The sequence below is a fragment of the Fukomys damarensis genome, unplaced genomic scaffold (assembly GCF_012274545.1).
Source record: "Fukomys damarensis isolate Sample0158 unplaced genomic scaffold, DMR_v1.0_HiC HiC_scaffold_24, whole genome shotgun sequence".
Classification (NCBI taxonomy): domain Eukaryota; kingdom Metazoa; phylum Chordata; class Mammalia; order Rodentia; family Bathyergidae; genus Fukomys; species Fukomys damarensis.
The window spans coordinates 67,071,403-67,085,630 of record NW_022900936.1 but is presented as its reverse complement, the minus strand read 5'-3'; the positions used below and the strand labels follow the sequence as shown (position 1 = coordinate 67,085,630).

The 14,228-nt window shown below is 38.5% G+C and overlaps 1 protein-coding gene across 1 annotated transcript in view; it reads left to right on the top strand.

The window, feature by feature from the left end:
* Positions 1-14,228, top strand: part of Hacd2 (3-hydroxyacyl-CoA dehydratase 2) — an 87,886-nt gene that overhangs the window by 47,838 nt on the left and 25,820 nt on the right. Inside the window, exon 5 of the mRNA XM_010619529.2 lies at positions 8,749-8,837. Within this exon, the coding sequence (XP_010617831.1) occupies positions 8,749-8,837 (89 nt within the window). The remainder of the gene's footprint in view (positions 1-8,748; positions 8,838-14,228) is intronic.

The following is a 14,228-nucleotide window of genomic DNA, read 5'->3' as shown; positions in this document are numbered from 1 at the left end:
GAACAGTAAAATCAGTGTGGTGACAGTCCAGGGGACCTAAGACCACCACTTACTCTGGTGCACACTTGCACATCGTGAAACCCTGAGTCAGATGCCACCCTAAGTTGTTTTTCTGTTTCATTTTCTTTACTTGACTTTGAGTAGTTTGACTGCTATTAGGTTGTCCCTAAATTAGACGCTGCTATACTTCTTTGAGGCATGCATGCTCCACCTCTGTATCTTTTAAGTGACTTTTATCCGTCAACAGGAAAGATTGAGTTTTAGCCACATATTTATGACCAGTGGTGACATATGAAGTAATCATTATACTTGATTTCTTGTGTCTCCTTTTACATTCATTTCAACTTCATAAAAATTAAGTTTGAACACACTTAGTAACTGTCTTTTTAGCATAAAGAATATGTAATGCTCTTTACAGTTTAGTTCATATTTTGGAAATACCAACCCCAAATGAATCCATAGAGCAGATCATACAAATACCCATAACTTTGCATTTGACTTCAGTCTAAAACAAATTTCTTTTGTCAGAGCTTTATAACAAAAGTATAGTTCTGTGAATTATATTTATTTTTGTTTTGTTTTGGTACTGGGGATTGAACTCAGGTCCTTGCACTTGCAAGGCAGGCCACCGAACTGCTGAGCTAAATCCCCAGCCCTGTGAACTATATTTAAAATTGCTTTCTGGAGGAGGTCAGGCACTGCAGGCTTAGGAGGCTTGGTCACCTCTCTGTGTTCTAGGTAAGAAGAACAGAGCTATCTAGCCTCTGCTTATCCTCCTAGAAAAGCCAGCCAGAAGGTGTTTGAGTGCCAGCAGTATTAGACTCTGCTCTGCCTCCTGTCTTATACTCCCACACCTTCTTCATTTAGGCCAGAAATATTTTCTGTTTCCCTGAGATCAGTATTAGTATTTGTATACTAATAGTATTTATCCAAGAAAGTCTAATGTTAAGATTGGAATTGGTTCAGAATCGGATACTCCTTTTGATCTTAGCCAAAAGTCTGAGAAGCAATGGTACAGAATCGAATTATTATTTTATTAGTGCTCAATGTTTAATTTCCTGTTAAGAAGAATAATTGTTTGCCAAGCATGGTGGCATATGTCTGTAATCCCAGCACTCTGGGGCAGGATTACTATGAATTTAAGGCCAGCCTGGGTTCAAGGCCAGCCTGAACTACATAGTGAACCCTTGTCTCAAAAAACAACAAAAGGGCTGGGGATTTAGCTCAGTGGTTCCACTGCATGCCTTGCAAACTCAAGGACCCGACTTTGATCCCATCCCCTGTACCAAAAAAAAAGAGAGAGATTTTTTTTTTTTTTAATTTTTGGAATTTTAACTCGTTCTTTATAAGGAGTTAAGTATGGAAAAGTTCAGAGTAAAGTTTAAAATTATTCCAGGGCTGGTGGTATGGCTCAATGGTAAAGTGTTTGCCCAGCAAACACAAGGCCAAGGTTAGCAGTGCCCCCCGCCAAAAACCCTAAATCATTCTAAATTGCACCAGCGGAGCAATTCTTCAGATAAACATAATTCTGGAGAGTTTTCTCCTCACATACATAGTAACATCAAGAAAAAATAGATAGATGGAAGCCTAAAGATGGTTAGCTTATAAAACATGAAAAATACATGTTTTTCATTAAAAAATTGAGCTTATAAAAATAAGACTTTTTATACCTTGCTATCTTATTTACTAGCTATCCCTCTAATAAAAAGATGGAAATTTTATATTAGACTTTTATTTAGCTATATTTCCATTTTGTATATCATCTTTAATTCTCTTTCAGCAATACCCCCTCACCCTTGTGGTACTGAGCCATCGAACTCAGGACCTTGCGCTTGCGAGGCAGGCAGGAGCGACACTGAGCTAAATCCCTGGCAGGAAATATCTTTTTTTTTCTTTTTTAAAGGAAATTCATTATTGTCACAGCACCTTCTATTTTTTCTTCCCTCACTTCCATTTTTATTAAGTTGTTATTGTGGGTCATAAGTATTTGCATTGCAATCTGTGGCTGTAATTAGCAGAATTGTCTAATCTTAGTGTTGTGTTTGAATGAATTAACCTACTATGGACTCTTCTCTTATGACTTCTTCATTCTTTAGTTCTCTGTTCTGATTTATCTCACGTGGATGAATTTCCGACATGAGTTTCCAAGGTCACACCAGCCTTGTGTGTGAAGTACTTTCATATCTAGTGCTGCACTACTTTCAGCCTTGTTACGCGAGAACGGCGCCTGGCATAATCTTGATCGTACTTTTTCTCTCAGAACTTTGTAGTATTCGTCATTGTTTCCTGGCATGGGATGCTGCTCCGCAGAGGTCTGGAGCAGGACAAATACTTGTACCATTTTGTAGTTAACTGTTTTCCTAGATCCCCGAAGCAGTTTTTTTGTAACCAAAAAATTTCTGTTTTACTCATTTTGTTTTAGTCAGTTATTGTTTGAAACGGCCAGTGCATTTCTTCAGTGAAGATTTCTTTCAGTACAAGGAAATTTTTTAGATTTTACTTTTGAATATTTTCTCTTTTCACTTTATTCCTTTTTACCCCTTTGAGGATATTCCTCTACTTTGGGGACCCTTGTTGGGATGACTTTGTCCTTCATAATTATTATCTTCCTTTCTTCTGTTTTCGTTAATCTTTGACTTGCTTATTGGATGCAGTGCAGGCTTTATTTTTCTCTTTTTTTCTCTCTCCTTGTATTATGTTTGTATCATTGCCATGCTATTCATCTTGCTGAAGTGTCTGGCTGTTTTATTGACTCTGGTGTAGATGTAACTGAATTCTCCCTGACTATATTTCCATAATACTTGGGATTTGATTGTTTTCCCCTCTAGGCTACACTATGAGGATTGCAGTTTTCCTATTCTATACATTTTTCTAAACCTTGAGCACACGGAGACAGAACTTAGGAGCGTAGAGACTAAAACATAATGAAGCTTTATTTACTGATGTAGAAAGATATTCAGAATCTATTTTAAGGAGGAAAAAGTAGGATATAGAGCAATTGTATAAAATGCTGTTATTATATAAAAATTAGAAAAAGAATGTGTATAAATGCATCGTTATACATTTACCTATTTATTTGCTTTAAATACCTAAAATATATCTCTGGAATAATAGGCAAGAAATTAATGATCGGTTTCCTGTGGGAAGGTGCCTGGGTGGTAGGCAGTAGGATGGGATTGGGAGGAGAACTTTTCTCTGCATATCTTTTTATGCTTCTCAGATTTTAAACAGTACAGGTGTATTATGTTTTAAAAGACACGTGGGCTTGTCTTTGTTCTAAGATTTGTTCACTTGTCTTGTCCCCGGGTTCTTCAGTCCTGTGGGAAGTACCTCCTATTCCCACAGGGAGCCTGTACCCACCACCCAACTCTGTGGAGCTCAGAAGGCTCAGCCTGGAGAAGTCTGCATCTTGTCAGTCACTTCTTCAACTTCTCCATCGCTGTCAGTCTTCACACAGCAGTGTTCCTCTCTGAATATGGTCCTTCTGGTGAATATTCTAGGATTTCCTTGATTCGCTAATGCCACTTATTGGAAAGAGGTCTAAAGGTCTGTACCCTATGGTAGGCTTGACCCATCTTCTCATTTTTCCCTCGTGGATAATACTTTGTTTTTTTAGACAGAGTGTCTCTATGTGGTCCAGGCTGGACTTGTCCTCACTATGTATCCCAGGGTGGCCTTGAACTCACAGTGATCCTCCTGTTTCAGCCTCCTGAGTTACTAGGATTACAGGTGTGTGCCACCACACACCCAGCACCTAATACTTTTTTCTCATTTTCTTTTTTTCTGATACCGAGGATCAAACTTGGGCCCTTGCATTTGCAAGGCAGGCGCTGGAACCATTGAGCTAAATTCCTGGTCCCTCTAATACTTTTTAAAATACATGGCTTTGGGCTGGGGATTTAGCTCAGTGGCCCTGTGCATGCTTTGTAAGCACAAGGTCCTGAGTTCAATGCCTGATACCAAAACAAAAAACAAACAAACAAACAAAAAATACATGGCTTAAGTTATACCCATTCCTTTTAGTTGCTGATGATTTTTTTGTTATTTAACATGTTTTTCTCTCTCCAGTAATGGAGACTGTCCCCTGAACCTTGCACTGAACTACATCTTCAACCCTCTTTTTCTGTCTTTTCTCCTCTTCCTCCCCATCCTTCCTCTACTCCTCCTTTTACCCCCTCCTTCCTCTTCTTCCTTATTTTCTTCCTCATCCTCTTTCTTCCTCAGTCTCACCCCCTTTCCTTCTCCCTCCCTCTCCGTGGTCTCCCCAAGTTGTTCAGGCTGCCCTTGAGTTTGAGATCATCCTGCCTCAGCCCTCTGAATATTGTTGCTTTTGATTCAACGTATTGGTATTTGGTTTGGGAGATTCTGTGATCTGACTTCACTTGTTACCTTTTAGTTTAATTTCTTGCATGGACTTTTGAGGCTCTTGTCTTGCTTGGGTCTGATTTCCATTTCCATGTATTCCTTGATGGTTGGCTTCCTCCCTGGTTGTGGCCTCCAATTTGCCTGAACACCACTCTCCTCTACTCCTAACCCTGATTTGCCTTTGGAATACTTAACCTTCAGCCAGTTTTGGTCACATGCACTCATATGCCAGCCCCTTGCCCAGCCCATCTGAGGGCTACTCTCAGCACCCCAGCTTTGCAGGGCTCAACCGTTTAGGGAGTCCTCAGAGAAACCTGGTTCTGGGGAAGCAAGCAACTGATTACCAGATTCCCTTTATACAACTTTGCTTACACACACACACATGCATGTGCACACATACACGCAACCACTGCTTTTTTGATCTGCCAATGTATTGCTTTACAAACTCATTGCCCTTTTCCATAAATTCCCATAATTATTTCTCAAGTTATACCCTTGCATTGCCAAAGATTTGGTGTTTCCAACCAAGATTGTGCCATTCTGCTGTTTACAAACGTTTAATACCCTCTCCTTACCTTGATGAGAAAGCCCTAAGAATCAGAGCTGTCCCCAAGCACACATGCAGATGTTGTCTTCCTCACCATTGTGTCCCTGTGTGGAGAACAGTACATGGCACGAGGCAGGAGCTGCAAAAATATTTATCAGATAAATTAACAAGTAATAGGCACTTAGTACATCTTTCTGAAAGGAAGTTTGACCTAATGAGAGTTTCCTGATAAGATTGCAGAATCTCTGTTATCTGAAAACACTAATTTAAGTAATCATCATCAACCAAAAAAATCTGTGTTTGGTTTTGATATGCCTGCCCCATTGTGTTCACATAAGGGATAATGGCTCATAAACGCAAACATAGGCTGACTGCAAGAAGTAGAAAGGAAAGGGAGTCTAATCTGTCTCACTGTCCAAACTACAATGTGTTGCTTTTTACTTATTCTTTATATTTGATTCTAGTCTTTTTTTGGATGTACCACATTTTGTATATTTGTTGATAGTCACTTGTATTGTTTTCACTTTTGGCCAGTATGAAAACTGCTGTTCTTACAAAGATTTCTGGTAACTTAAGCACAAAATGTAATAATGTAGTATGCTTTTGATTTGGTTCCAAGCTTCCTGGCTATCGAGTTGAAAAGAGTAAGTGTATTATATAATTCTTAACATTAGAAAGAAACAAACATTGTGTAACATTAAATTCTAAAATAAATTTCCCACCAGGGGGTTTGTATAAGGAACTTTGAATTATAGTGTTAAGGGTGGACATTATATAGTACTGCATATCATTCCTTTAGCAAGTAAGGTAGCAAGTTTTTGATAGTTTTTTGGGTTTGGTTTGGTTTGGTTTTAGTATATGGCCTGCTCTTTGTCCAACTTGAACCCAAGAAAAGACTTAGAACTTCTAACCTATCAGGCAAAGACATGCTCTGCTGCTTGCTTGCTGACTGGCTGACATGAATCCACATGCCATTAAAAAAAGAAGTGATATCACTCAGAATCAGGCTGCCTAAGTAGGCAGGTTCTTTTGGTTCAAGGCTGCAGGAACCATTAAAGGCAAGGCCAAAGATGTCAGCACCTGCATCAAACTTGAAAGCATCTATTTTTTTATTCACTAATTATTAAGATTTAAATTCATTGCCAAGGGTGTGCATTCTCAAATAATTGCTATTGGGAGTATAAATTCTTTTTTTTTTTTCAAGAGTAGGAAAATTTATTGAGAAATAGGAAATATCTCCTGAGAGACAGCAGGGGTCTTGAATGGGTTGCCCAGGAGTATAAATTCTTAACAGACTTTAAAAAAGTAATTTGGCAATATTTTTCAAGAACTGTAAAGATGCTCATACAGTTTGACCTAGTACTTACACTTCTGGGCTGTGCCAAGGGAAAAACTCCTTAGGGAAATGTCTCTGACTCCAAAACTTCTAAGAGTTATTTGAAATATTTTATTCCTTCACTTACAGAATCAAAAAGATGGAGGCAATTTAATTGCCCCACCAAAAGAAACAAATGTAATATAATCACTTGAAGGAATATCCTAATAACTGTTTTGAAGAACATAAGAGAAAATTCTTAAAATATTGACTGAGAAAATAATTCAAAGAGTATAAACAATAGGAGCTGATGGTGTTCTCAGATGTGCTTAGAAGGGCTTGGGGTGTAGCTTAGAGATGGAGCACTTGCCTAGTATATGCAAGGCCCTAGGTTCAATCCCCAGCACCATGGGGGGTGGGATGGGGGGGAGTGCTTAGAAGAAAAGACTGGCAGGAAATTAGAAAGAAAGAGCGGGGAGGGGGAATGGGGAAAGGAAGGAAGCAGAGGGAAAGGAAAGGTGCTTTAGAAGAAAAGACTGCCAAGAAATATACCAGAGAGTAAATTGTTTTTGGATACTGCTGTTTTTGGATACTTTTTAAGAAAAGCATTCTGAAAATTTTTGTTTGGCATTTTTGAAAGCAAGATAAATACAGACATTTCTCTGAAAAAGAGACTTTATTAAAAGTAGAGAAGGAATAATTAATAATCCTGTGCTCAGCTGAATTGAAATATTTTCCTCAGACCTTTCAGGTCCTTCTGTTTAGAGTCACACTAAGCATTCTGATTTTGACACCAGAAAATCTCTGGCTGAGGTTCTCTCAGTGTTCACTTATTTTAAAGGTTGTGCCACCATTATAAATAAATAAAATTGACATTTGGGTTTATTCACTAGTCTCTTGTGGATTTGATTAGTATGAGTCAGGCTCAGGAAGCTTGATTTTTGCTGGTGAGAGGGATCTTGATCTCTACCATGATACAGCAACAACCCTGGAACATTATTGGAAACTCTAGCAGTCTAGGCCATTGCTTTAGTGGTGAAAGAAGAAAGCACAAAAATGAAAGGGAAAATTCTATTTTTGTGTGATAAACTAGTATTTGAGTTAAAAAAAAAAAGCAATGGTAGCTAGAATTAGGTGGTCTTTTCTTAAGCAGTGAATACTTACTGCTGTGACTCACAAGCACTCTTTTAGTTCTCAGTCGCGCGCGCACGTTTGTTTGTGTGTGTGTGTGTCTGTCTGTCTGTGTCTATGTCTGTGTCTGTGCTTGAACTTTTTCTTACCTGAAGTATGATCTGGCTAAGTATATTCACTACATGTTTGATTCACTAATTAGCTTCTTTAGCTGTGTTACATAATTATATAACCAGGCTTTGTACTTCACTCATACGCTTATTTTTTTAATAACAGCATTATTCAAATATAATTCACCCATTTAGAGTGTATAATGAGTTGTGCAACCATTACTGTAGTCAATTTTAGAACATTTTCATTACCCCAAAAAGAAATCCATTAGCAGTCACTCCCCTTATCCTCCAAACCTCCCAGCCTCAGGTAACCACTAATCTACCAAAGAAATGTATACTTAACAGAATTTGGTGATTATCCAAAATAAAAATGCTCTAGTGTTAAAAATTTGAGGACATTGGAAGATAATTGTACCATTATTTATAATGAACAAGGAAAGAAGAAATATTTGTAAAAATAATAATCTTTCATTTTGTTGTGCTTGTTGCTTATTATCTATCAAGTCCATAATAAAAAGTGCCCAACTTGACCATTAAAGAACATGTCATTGTAGGACCCAGGGATTTAGCTCAGTGGCACCTTGCCTGCCTTGCGAGCATAAGATCCTGAGTTCAATCCCTAGTACCAGGAAAAAAAAAAAAGAATATGTCATGTCTGATATCCAGTTTTCAGCATTGATAGACACAAATAGTATTGATTTCCTACCCACTGTTGATGTTTTAAAACCCATTTTGTATTATGAATCCTCACTGTCCTATTTAAAGGTTAGGTAGTGGTTTTTGTTTTCCCTGTGAGAAGTATGCTCTTATTTGGTCATTAGTTTTTGCAAGAGTTAAGAAAGGTGACGCAGTTCCACGGTTTAGTTGTGAAATGAACAATACTATTCTGTGTGTGTGTGTGTTTTAAAGTATTGGGTATATCCAGGCCCTTGTGCATTCTAGGCAAGTGCTCTACCACTGAGCTACATCCTCAGCTCTTCTATGTGGTTTTGAAACAGGGTCTCTTGAGTTGCCCAGGGTGGCCATGAATTCATCATCCTCCTACCTCAGTCTCTGGCATAACTGAGATTACAAGCAACAATAAATGTATTTTGAGGAAAAAAAAAGTTTTTAATACTGAATACATTAGAATTTTTAATCTGTATAGCAGTAGGCAATTTTCAGTTTCTTAAGATGGTTTTGGTATAAACATTTACATTTAAATGTTTTAGAAAACGTATTAGATGATAAAACTCAGTATAGTACGTTTATTTAATCTATCCCAAAATTTCTTCCAGGAATTGTTCCATCTTCTGTTGTCCTGACTTCTTTCCAGGTGATGTCAAGAGTTTTTCTAATATGGGCAGTAACACATAGTGTCAAAGAGGTAAGTAAAGTAAAATAGCAACAACACAACATTCAGCACCTTTTCTTCTGTACATGTTTGTGATGGCTAAAGATGGAACCCAGGTCATCTCCACCATCGGAATCGGATCAAAAGGGAAACAAACTCCAGTTCTGCACTGTTGTTAGAGAGAAGACTCATTAGATCGTCAGGTCCTCTGATCTTAATTCCTGTAGAGGTTTGGTATCGTGTGGTCTGCAACACAGTTATATTTTTCTGGCACATTGTTTGTATCCATCCCACTAAACTTGCAGCATCCCTGTAGGTGGGAATGGGCGCGTTGATTCACTCCCCAAGCCGCTTGACCTTCTTAGGGCCAGGAGAAACAAACTTGTTTCCACCCAGCACAGAGGGCTAGCAAGCTGCTCCAGCTGTTCTGTAGTGGGCCTAGGGCAATGGATACATGGCAGACCCGGAGACACTGCAGGAATAATAAGGAAGAGAGGGCAGGGATTTAGCTCAGTGGTACCATGCCTGCCTCACAAATGCAAGGTCCTGAGTTAGATCCCCGGCACCAAAAAATAGAATAGGGAAGAGAAACCATTATTGCAGTGGGTATGGATCTGCAACTAAATTCTCATTTGAGTGCAGAATTAGTGTGGGGGGGTGATTCTGCTCTTTCAAAGTTAGTTATTTCTTGTTTGTGTCACCTTGAGATAAGAGGACCTATAGGCATAAGAAACATTCCATTTTCAGTTTTCCAGTGCCAGCGTGGTCTGTCACCAACATTACTGGATTCTTTGGGTCCTATAAAAGTGCTTATCTGTTACCAGCAGTATTATTCTGGTATGTTCTTCATACTCTGTTCTGATATTTCTGTCAAAACATTTTGTTTTTTAGGATTTATTTTGACAGTTTCATTTGTGTTTCAACTAATAAGTGTTTTAAAAACCTTTTATTGGCTTGTGATATACATATAAAGTGCACATAGCTAATGAGTTTTTAGCCAAAGTTTAGTCAACTTTGATTAAGCTTTTATTTTTGCTGCATTCACATGAAATTTGCAGATTCATGGGCTTTATTTTTTAAGATCTCTCACATGCAGGAAGAATGTAAAATAATTACACATTTTTTTTAGTGATCACATTTTTTTTAAATCAGAGAAATAAAGTCAAATCAAAATATTACCCTTTGCACTCTTAATTGTTTATTGAGTTAGGAAAGTTGTGTTAATTATAATTCTATGACATTCCATTCTTTATTCATTTTGAGTTATTTCTACAAATTAATTTTATCCTATATTTCTTCCTCCTATACTTTCATGAATGTGCTATTTCCTTTTAATTTTAACCAGCTACTCATAATTCCATTTTCCAGTAGTCTAATCTAAATTTCTTTGCTGAATTTCCACCCCCACTGTTGTTGTTGTTGTTGTTGTTGTTTTGGCAGTACTGGGGATCGAACCTGCAGCCTCATGCATACTAAGCAAACATTCTACCTCTGAGCTGCATCCCTCATCTCCATTCTTAAATGGACAGTTATTTACTTTCATGAAAGTATTTGAAGCCAAACTATTGTCTGCTAGGAAGTGTTCAGTCACTTTGCCAGCAGAGTCAGATATTAACTTTTGGGGTATAATTGATGCTCCAACTGCTTCAGTAGCTATACCTCTCCCAGAGAGGGTTAGGTCAGGCAGGTACCTCAGAATTGCCGACAGTTCAAGTCATGCAATTCTGGTAGTCAAATGGCTGTTAGCAATATTTGCCAGGTTTTCCTGGGCAGATCATTAAGACTGGTTGGCTTAAAAAGCTATTAAATGTCTCTGTGGACCGCAGGTAGCTGTCTTTCTTCATCAATACTACACAGCCTGTCAGATGCATAGACCTGACATTTAGCAAATAGTTTCAAGTATAATACCGCCTTTGAGCTTTAAAATATGTACTGATTATATTTGCATATTCTAAATTCTCTGCAAAGTGACCAAATTCCCACTAACATCATCATTTTATGAAGTTAGTGTATTTTAGCATCTTTTTTTTTTAATCTCTTGGATCCTCTTGTTTTTACATATACCGTATTGGTTAACTTCTTTTTTCATGTAAATGGGGTTCACTATGTCTGTGGATCCAGGATTACAGTTATTTTCTCTAAACAGGACTTTTGTATAATTTTGTTCATAGCAGTGGTCCGTTCCTCCTATCCTCACCCCTTAAGACTCTGGCCACTAGGCTGGAAAGTCTGTAGCTATGGCTTTTCAGAGGTGAGGCTGCTTGCTGTCACCTGTTCCTTAGCCCTTTCTCTGCCAAATGCTGTTTTTCCCACCATAAATTCTCTCAGTAGCTGTAATTCAGTTTGTACAATACAGATGTTTTGATTCTACTCTTTCTGAAAGCATCCTAAAAATATCTATATTTTCCTTAGATCCATTTCATAGTAAGACTCATGTAATTCATACATAGATAAATGAGCCTCAGAAATACTGTTAATAAAATACATCTCACTTTCTCATGGTAATGCTCAAGTTTTTTTCATCATACTGTTTACTTTTATTTCTTAGTTTTTTCTCACAGCCTCTTGTGAGTGGACAGCAGGAATTGTTCCTTTTCATCACACACCATTGATTGCCTTGCTCCGCCCGAGGCCTGTTCATGTTCCTGTGCTTTATGCCCTCTTGTTTTTCTGTAATTGTAACCTTTGAAGTCTAAAATTCACTACTTTCACATTTATTTGAAGTATACTTCCTTTTAAAAGGCACTATATAATGTACATTTGTGCTTGTCATTTTAATTCTGTACCCCACAAAATGCTGGTCACACAGATGTCATGAACATTGTGGAACTAAAGGTGATCAGATAGTTTTATGGCATGTAAAGCTTATTGCATAAGCTACCATATGACACCTTGGTCAGCAAAATGTTAAAGAATTATGGTCTCTGTACTCAAAAGTGGTTTGTTTTTTTTTTGTTTTTTGTTTTTTGTTTTTGTTTTTTTTTGGTACTAAGGATCTCACATGTGCTAGGCAAGCACTGTACCACTCAGTTACACCTTCAGCCCTTTCTTAAAATTTTGAGACAGTTTCACTAAGTTACCCAGGCTGGGTTAAAACTCGAGACCCTCATGCCTCAACCTCCTGAGTAGCTGTGATTACAAACGTGTGCCACCACACCTAGCTTCAAAAGATTTTTCTTGCTGTAACATAGCAAATCAGTACAATTATAAGAAATAAGGAATTCCCGCCTTTTTAAAGAGCGCATGTATGTAAAGAAAAAATCTGATGAAACAATGAGCTTGGGGTATAGGATAGGAGATTCAGGCTGAAAAATACAGGAGGGAGTTAGCAGTTCTAGCTGACCTTTGTTTTATGAGGTTTCCCACCTGTTCCATACCTGATCTGGATCCTTTCCACCCCTTAGCCAGGCTGTCCACTGCTCCTGTCATATTTGGCCTCTCCTGGCATTTTCTCCTTCATCTTCTACTTAGGTCAGTGTCTCTGTCTTCCTGTTGAACTGAGACAGGAACTGAGATGGGAAATGCCACCATCTGCCCCTTTCTCTGAACAGACAGGGTCATAGGGCACAAATTCTTCATTGTCCTAAAAAAGCTAAGTTTAACCCCAGATTCTTGGGCACACAGGTAGATCATTGTTCTGTTTTTCTTGTCTCAGTTCTCTTTGGAGAAACCACCCAAAATCCTCTCCTGAGTCCTTGGGATAAGATCACTGTGTTCCTGGAGCACAAGTCCCAAGGCCTATGAAAGGAGTAATTGAGGAAGAAGTTACTTATAGTTTTAGCTCAAAGGTGTTGAAGAACCTCTGCATTCATCAGGGGAGATCTCCACGAAATAAAACTATGCCAGAGGTGCCATCACCTACCTCACAAGTGCAAGGTCCCAAGTTGGATTCCCGACACAATTAATTAATTAATTAATTAATTTTTAAAATGCCAGAGTACAGAGCTCTTTCTCTTCCTCCTTACTGTTTGTCATCTTTGTAGAAAAGGGTGTTTTCTCACATTTTTTGGAATGTTCTGAGTTCTGATTTCTCCAAGCCCGTTTCCTGCCGCTTTCTGGCATACTGCCGGGCTTTGTGACACTTAGTCTGCCTCCATTCTTGCCACTCAACAAAATACTTATAAAATCTTGTAATCACTGTTCAGGTCAGAAACCTCCAGCTCTGTATAATCATATATTTCCCCTGTTAAGTTTATTGGTACAAGTAAAGCAAACAGTACAGTTACATTTATCATTGGGATCTTGTAACTTTATATGATATATCTTGGTTCTTATTTATTCCCCATTCCCCTGCCCTCCCTTCACCATTCCCTATTTACAAAACTTTGTTTCCATTTTTTCCTTCTTTCACATTTTTGCTTTTCTCTTGTTTCCTTTCCCCTCCCCTTCCCACTTCCCCTTTAGCTCTTTATAATCATATTGATGTTTGTTTCATATATTACAGTTGGCAGGGGACTTTCTGACCACAGACTTTTTTTTTTTGGTACCAGGGATCGAACTCAGGACCGTGAGCTTGCCAGGCAGGTGGCAGCGCTGCTGAGCTAAATCCCCAGCCCAGGGGACTTTCTGATTTGTTCTTGACCACCATCCCTGCAGTTAGGCTGTAGCCTCCCTTAGGGTTTAGAAATTCACTAAGCAGCCTTTCTGTCATACCCAGGAAAAGCAGAGTTGGAGTTAGATTTCTGAATCCAGTGATTTCCCAAGCCACCTATGCTGCCTTCTTCTTGCCCCTTGAAAGTGTGATGTAAACATGTCTTCATTTTCCTTGTGCTGCCTTTTCTCACTGCCCTGTGGAATGGGCAGACCCAGGGGTGTATCCATAGTTCCACCCTGTCGTGTACATATGGAGCTGGGACTGTCCTGGGAAAGTAGTTACACACCAAGTGTGTGCATCTGCTATGGAACTTCTGTCGGTGCTGTGCTTCTCGCAACACTCTGCTTCTGTTTTTTTACTGTTCAAGTGGCTCAGGGATGAATCTGATTTATTAGCCTTTCTCTTCGAAACTTCAAGACTGTTTTTCAGATTGGAGTTTAAAGATTAGGCAGAATTTTCCAGCAGTCCCACTCCACACTTGATAGATAATGTCTGTATTTTTCAGGGAATCTGTATTCTGATACTTTCATGATTTCTAAAGTTTTAAAAATGCCCTAAAGATACCTACATATTATGCTGTCTTTTTTTTTAATTCCCTGTCTTGAGTTTACTTCACTATCCCATTAGTTTATTCAAATGCTAACCAAATCTCAGCATTTCTTTCTCAAGAACAAGAGCCATTATTTCATTCTTCATGGATGCAAGCCTTAAAGTTCCCCTGAACTGCTAAGTAAAGTTGTTGTGGAGTTTTTGGTACCTGCTTCAAAATCTAGTATCATTGCTGATGATCTGAAGACAAAGTATAAGGGGCCCAGCTTTAAGGCTGAGAT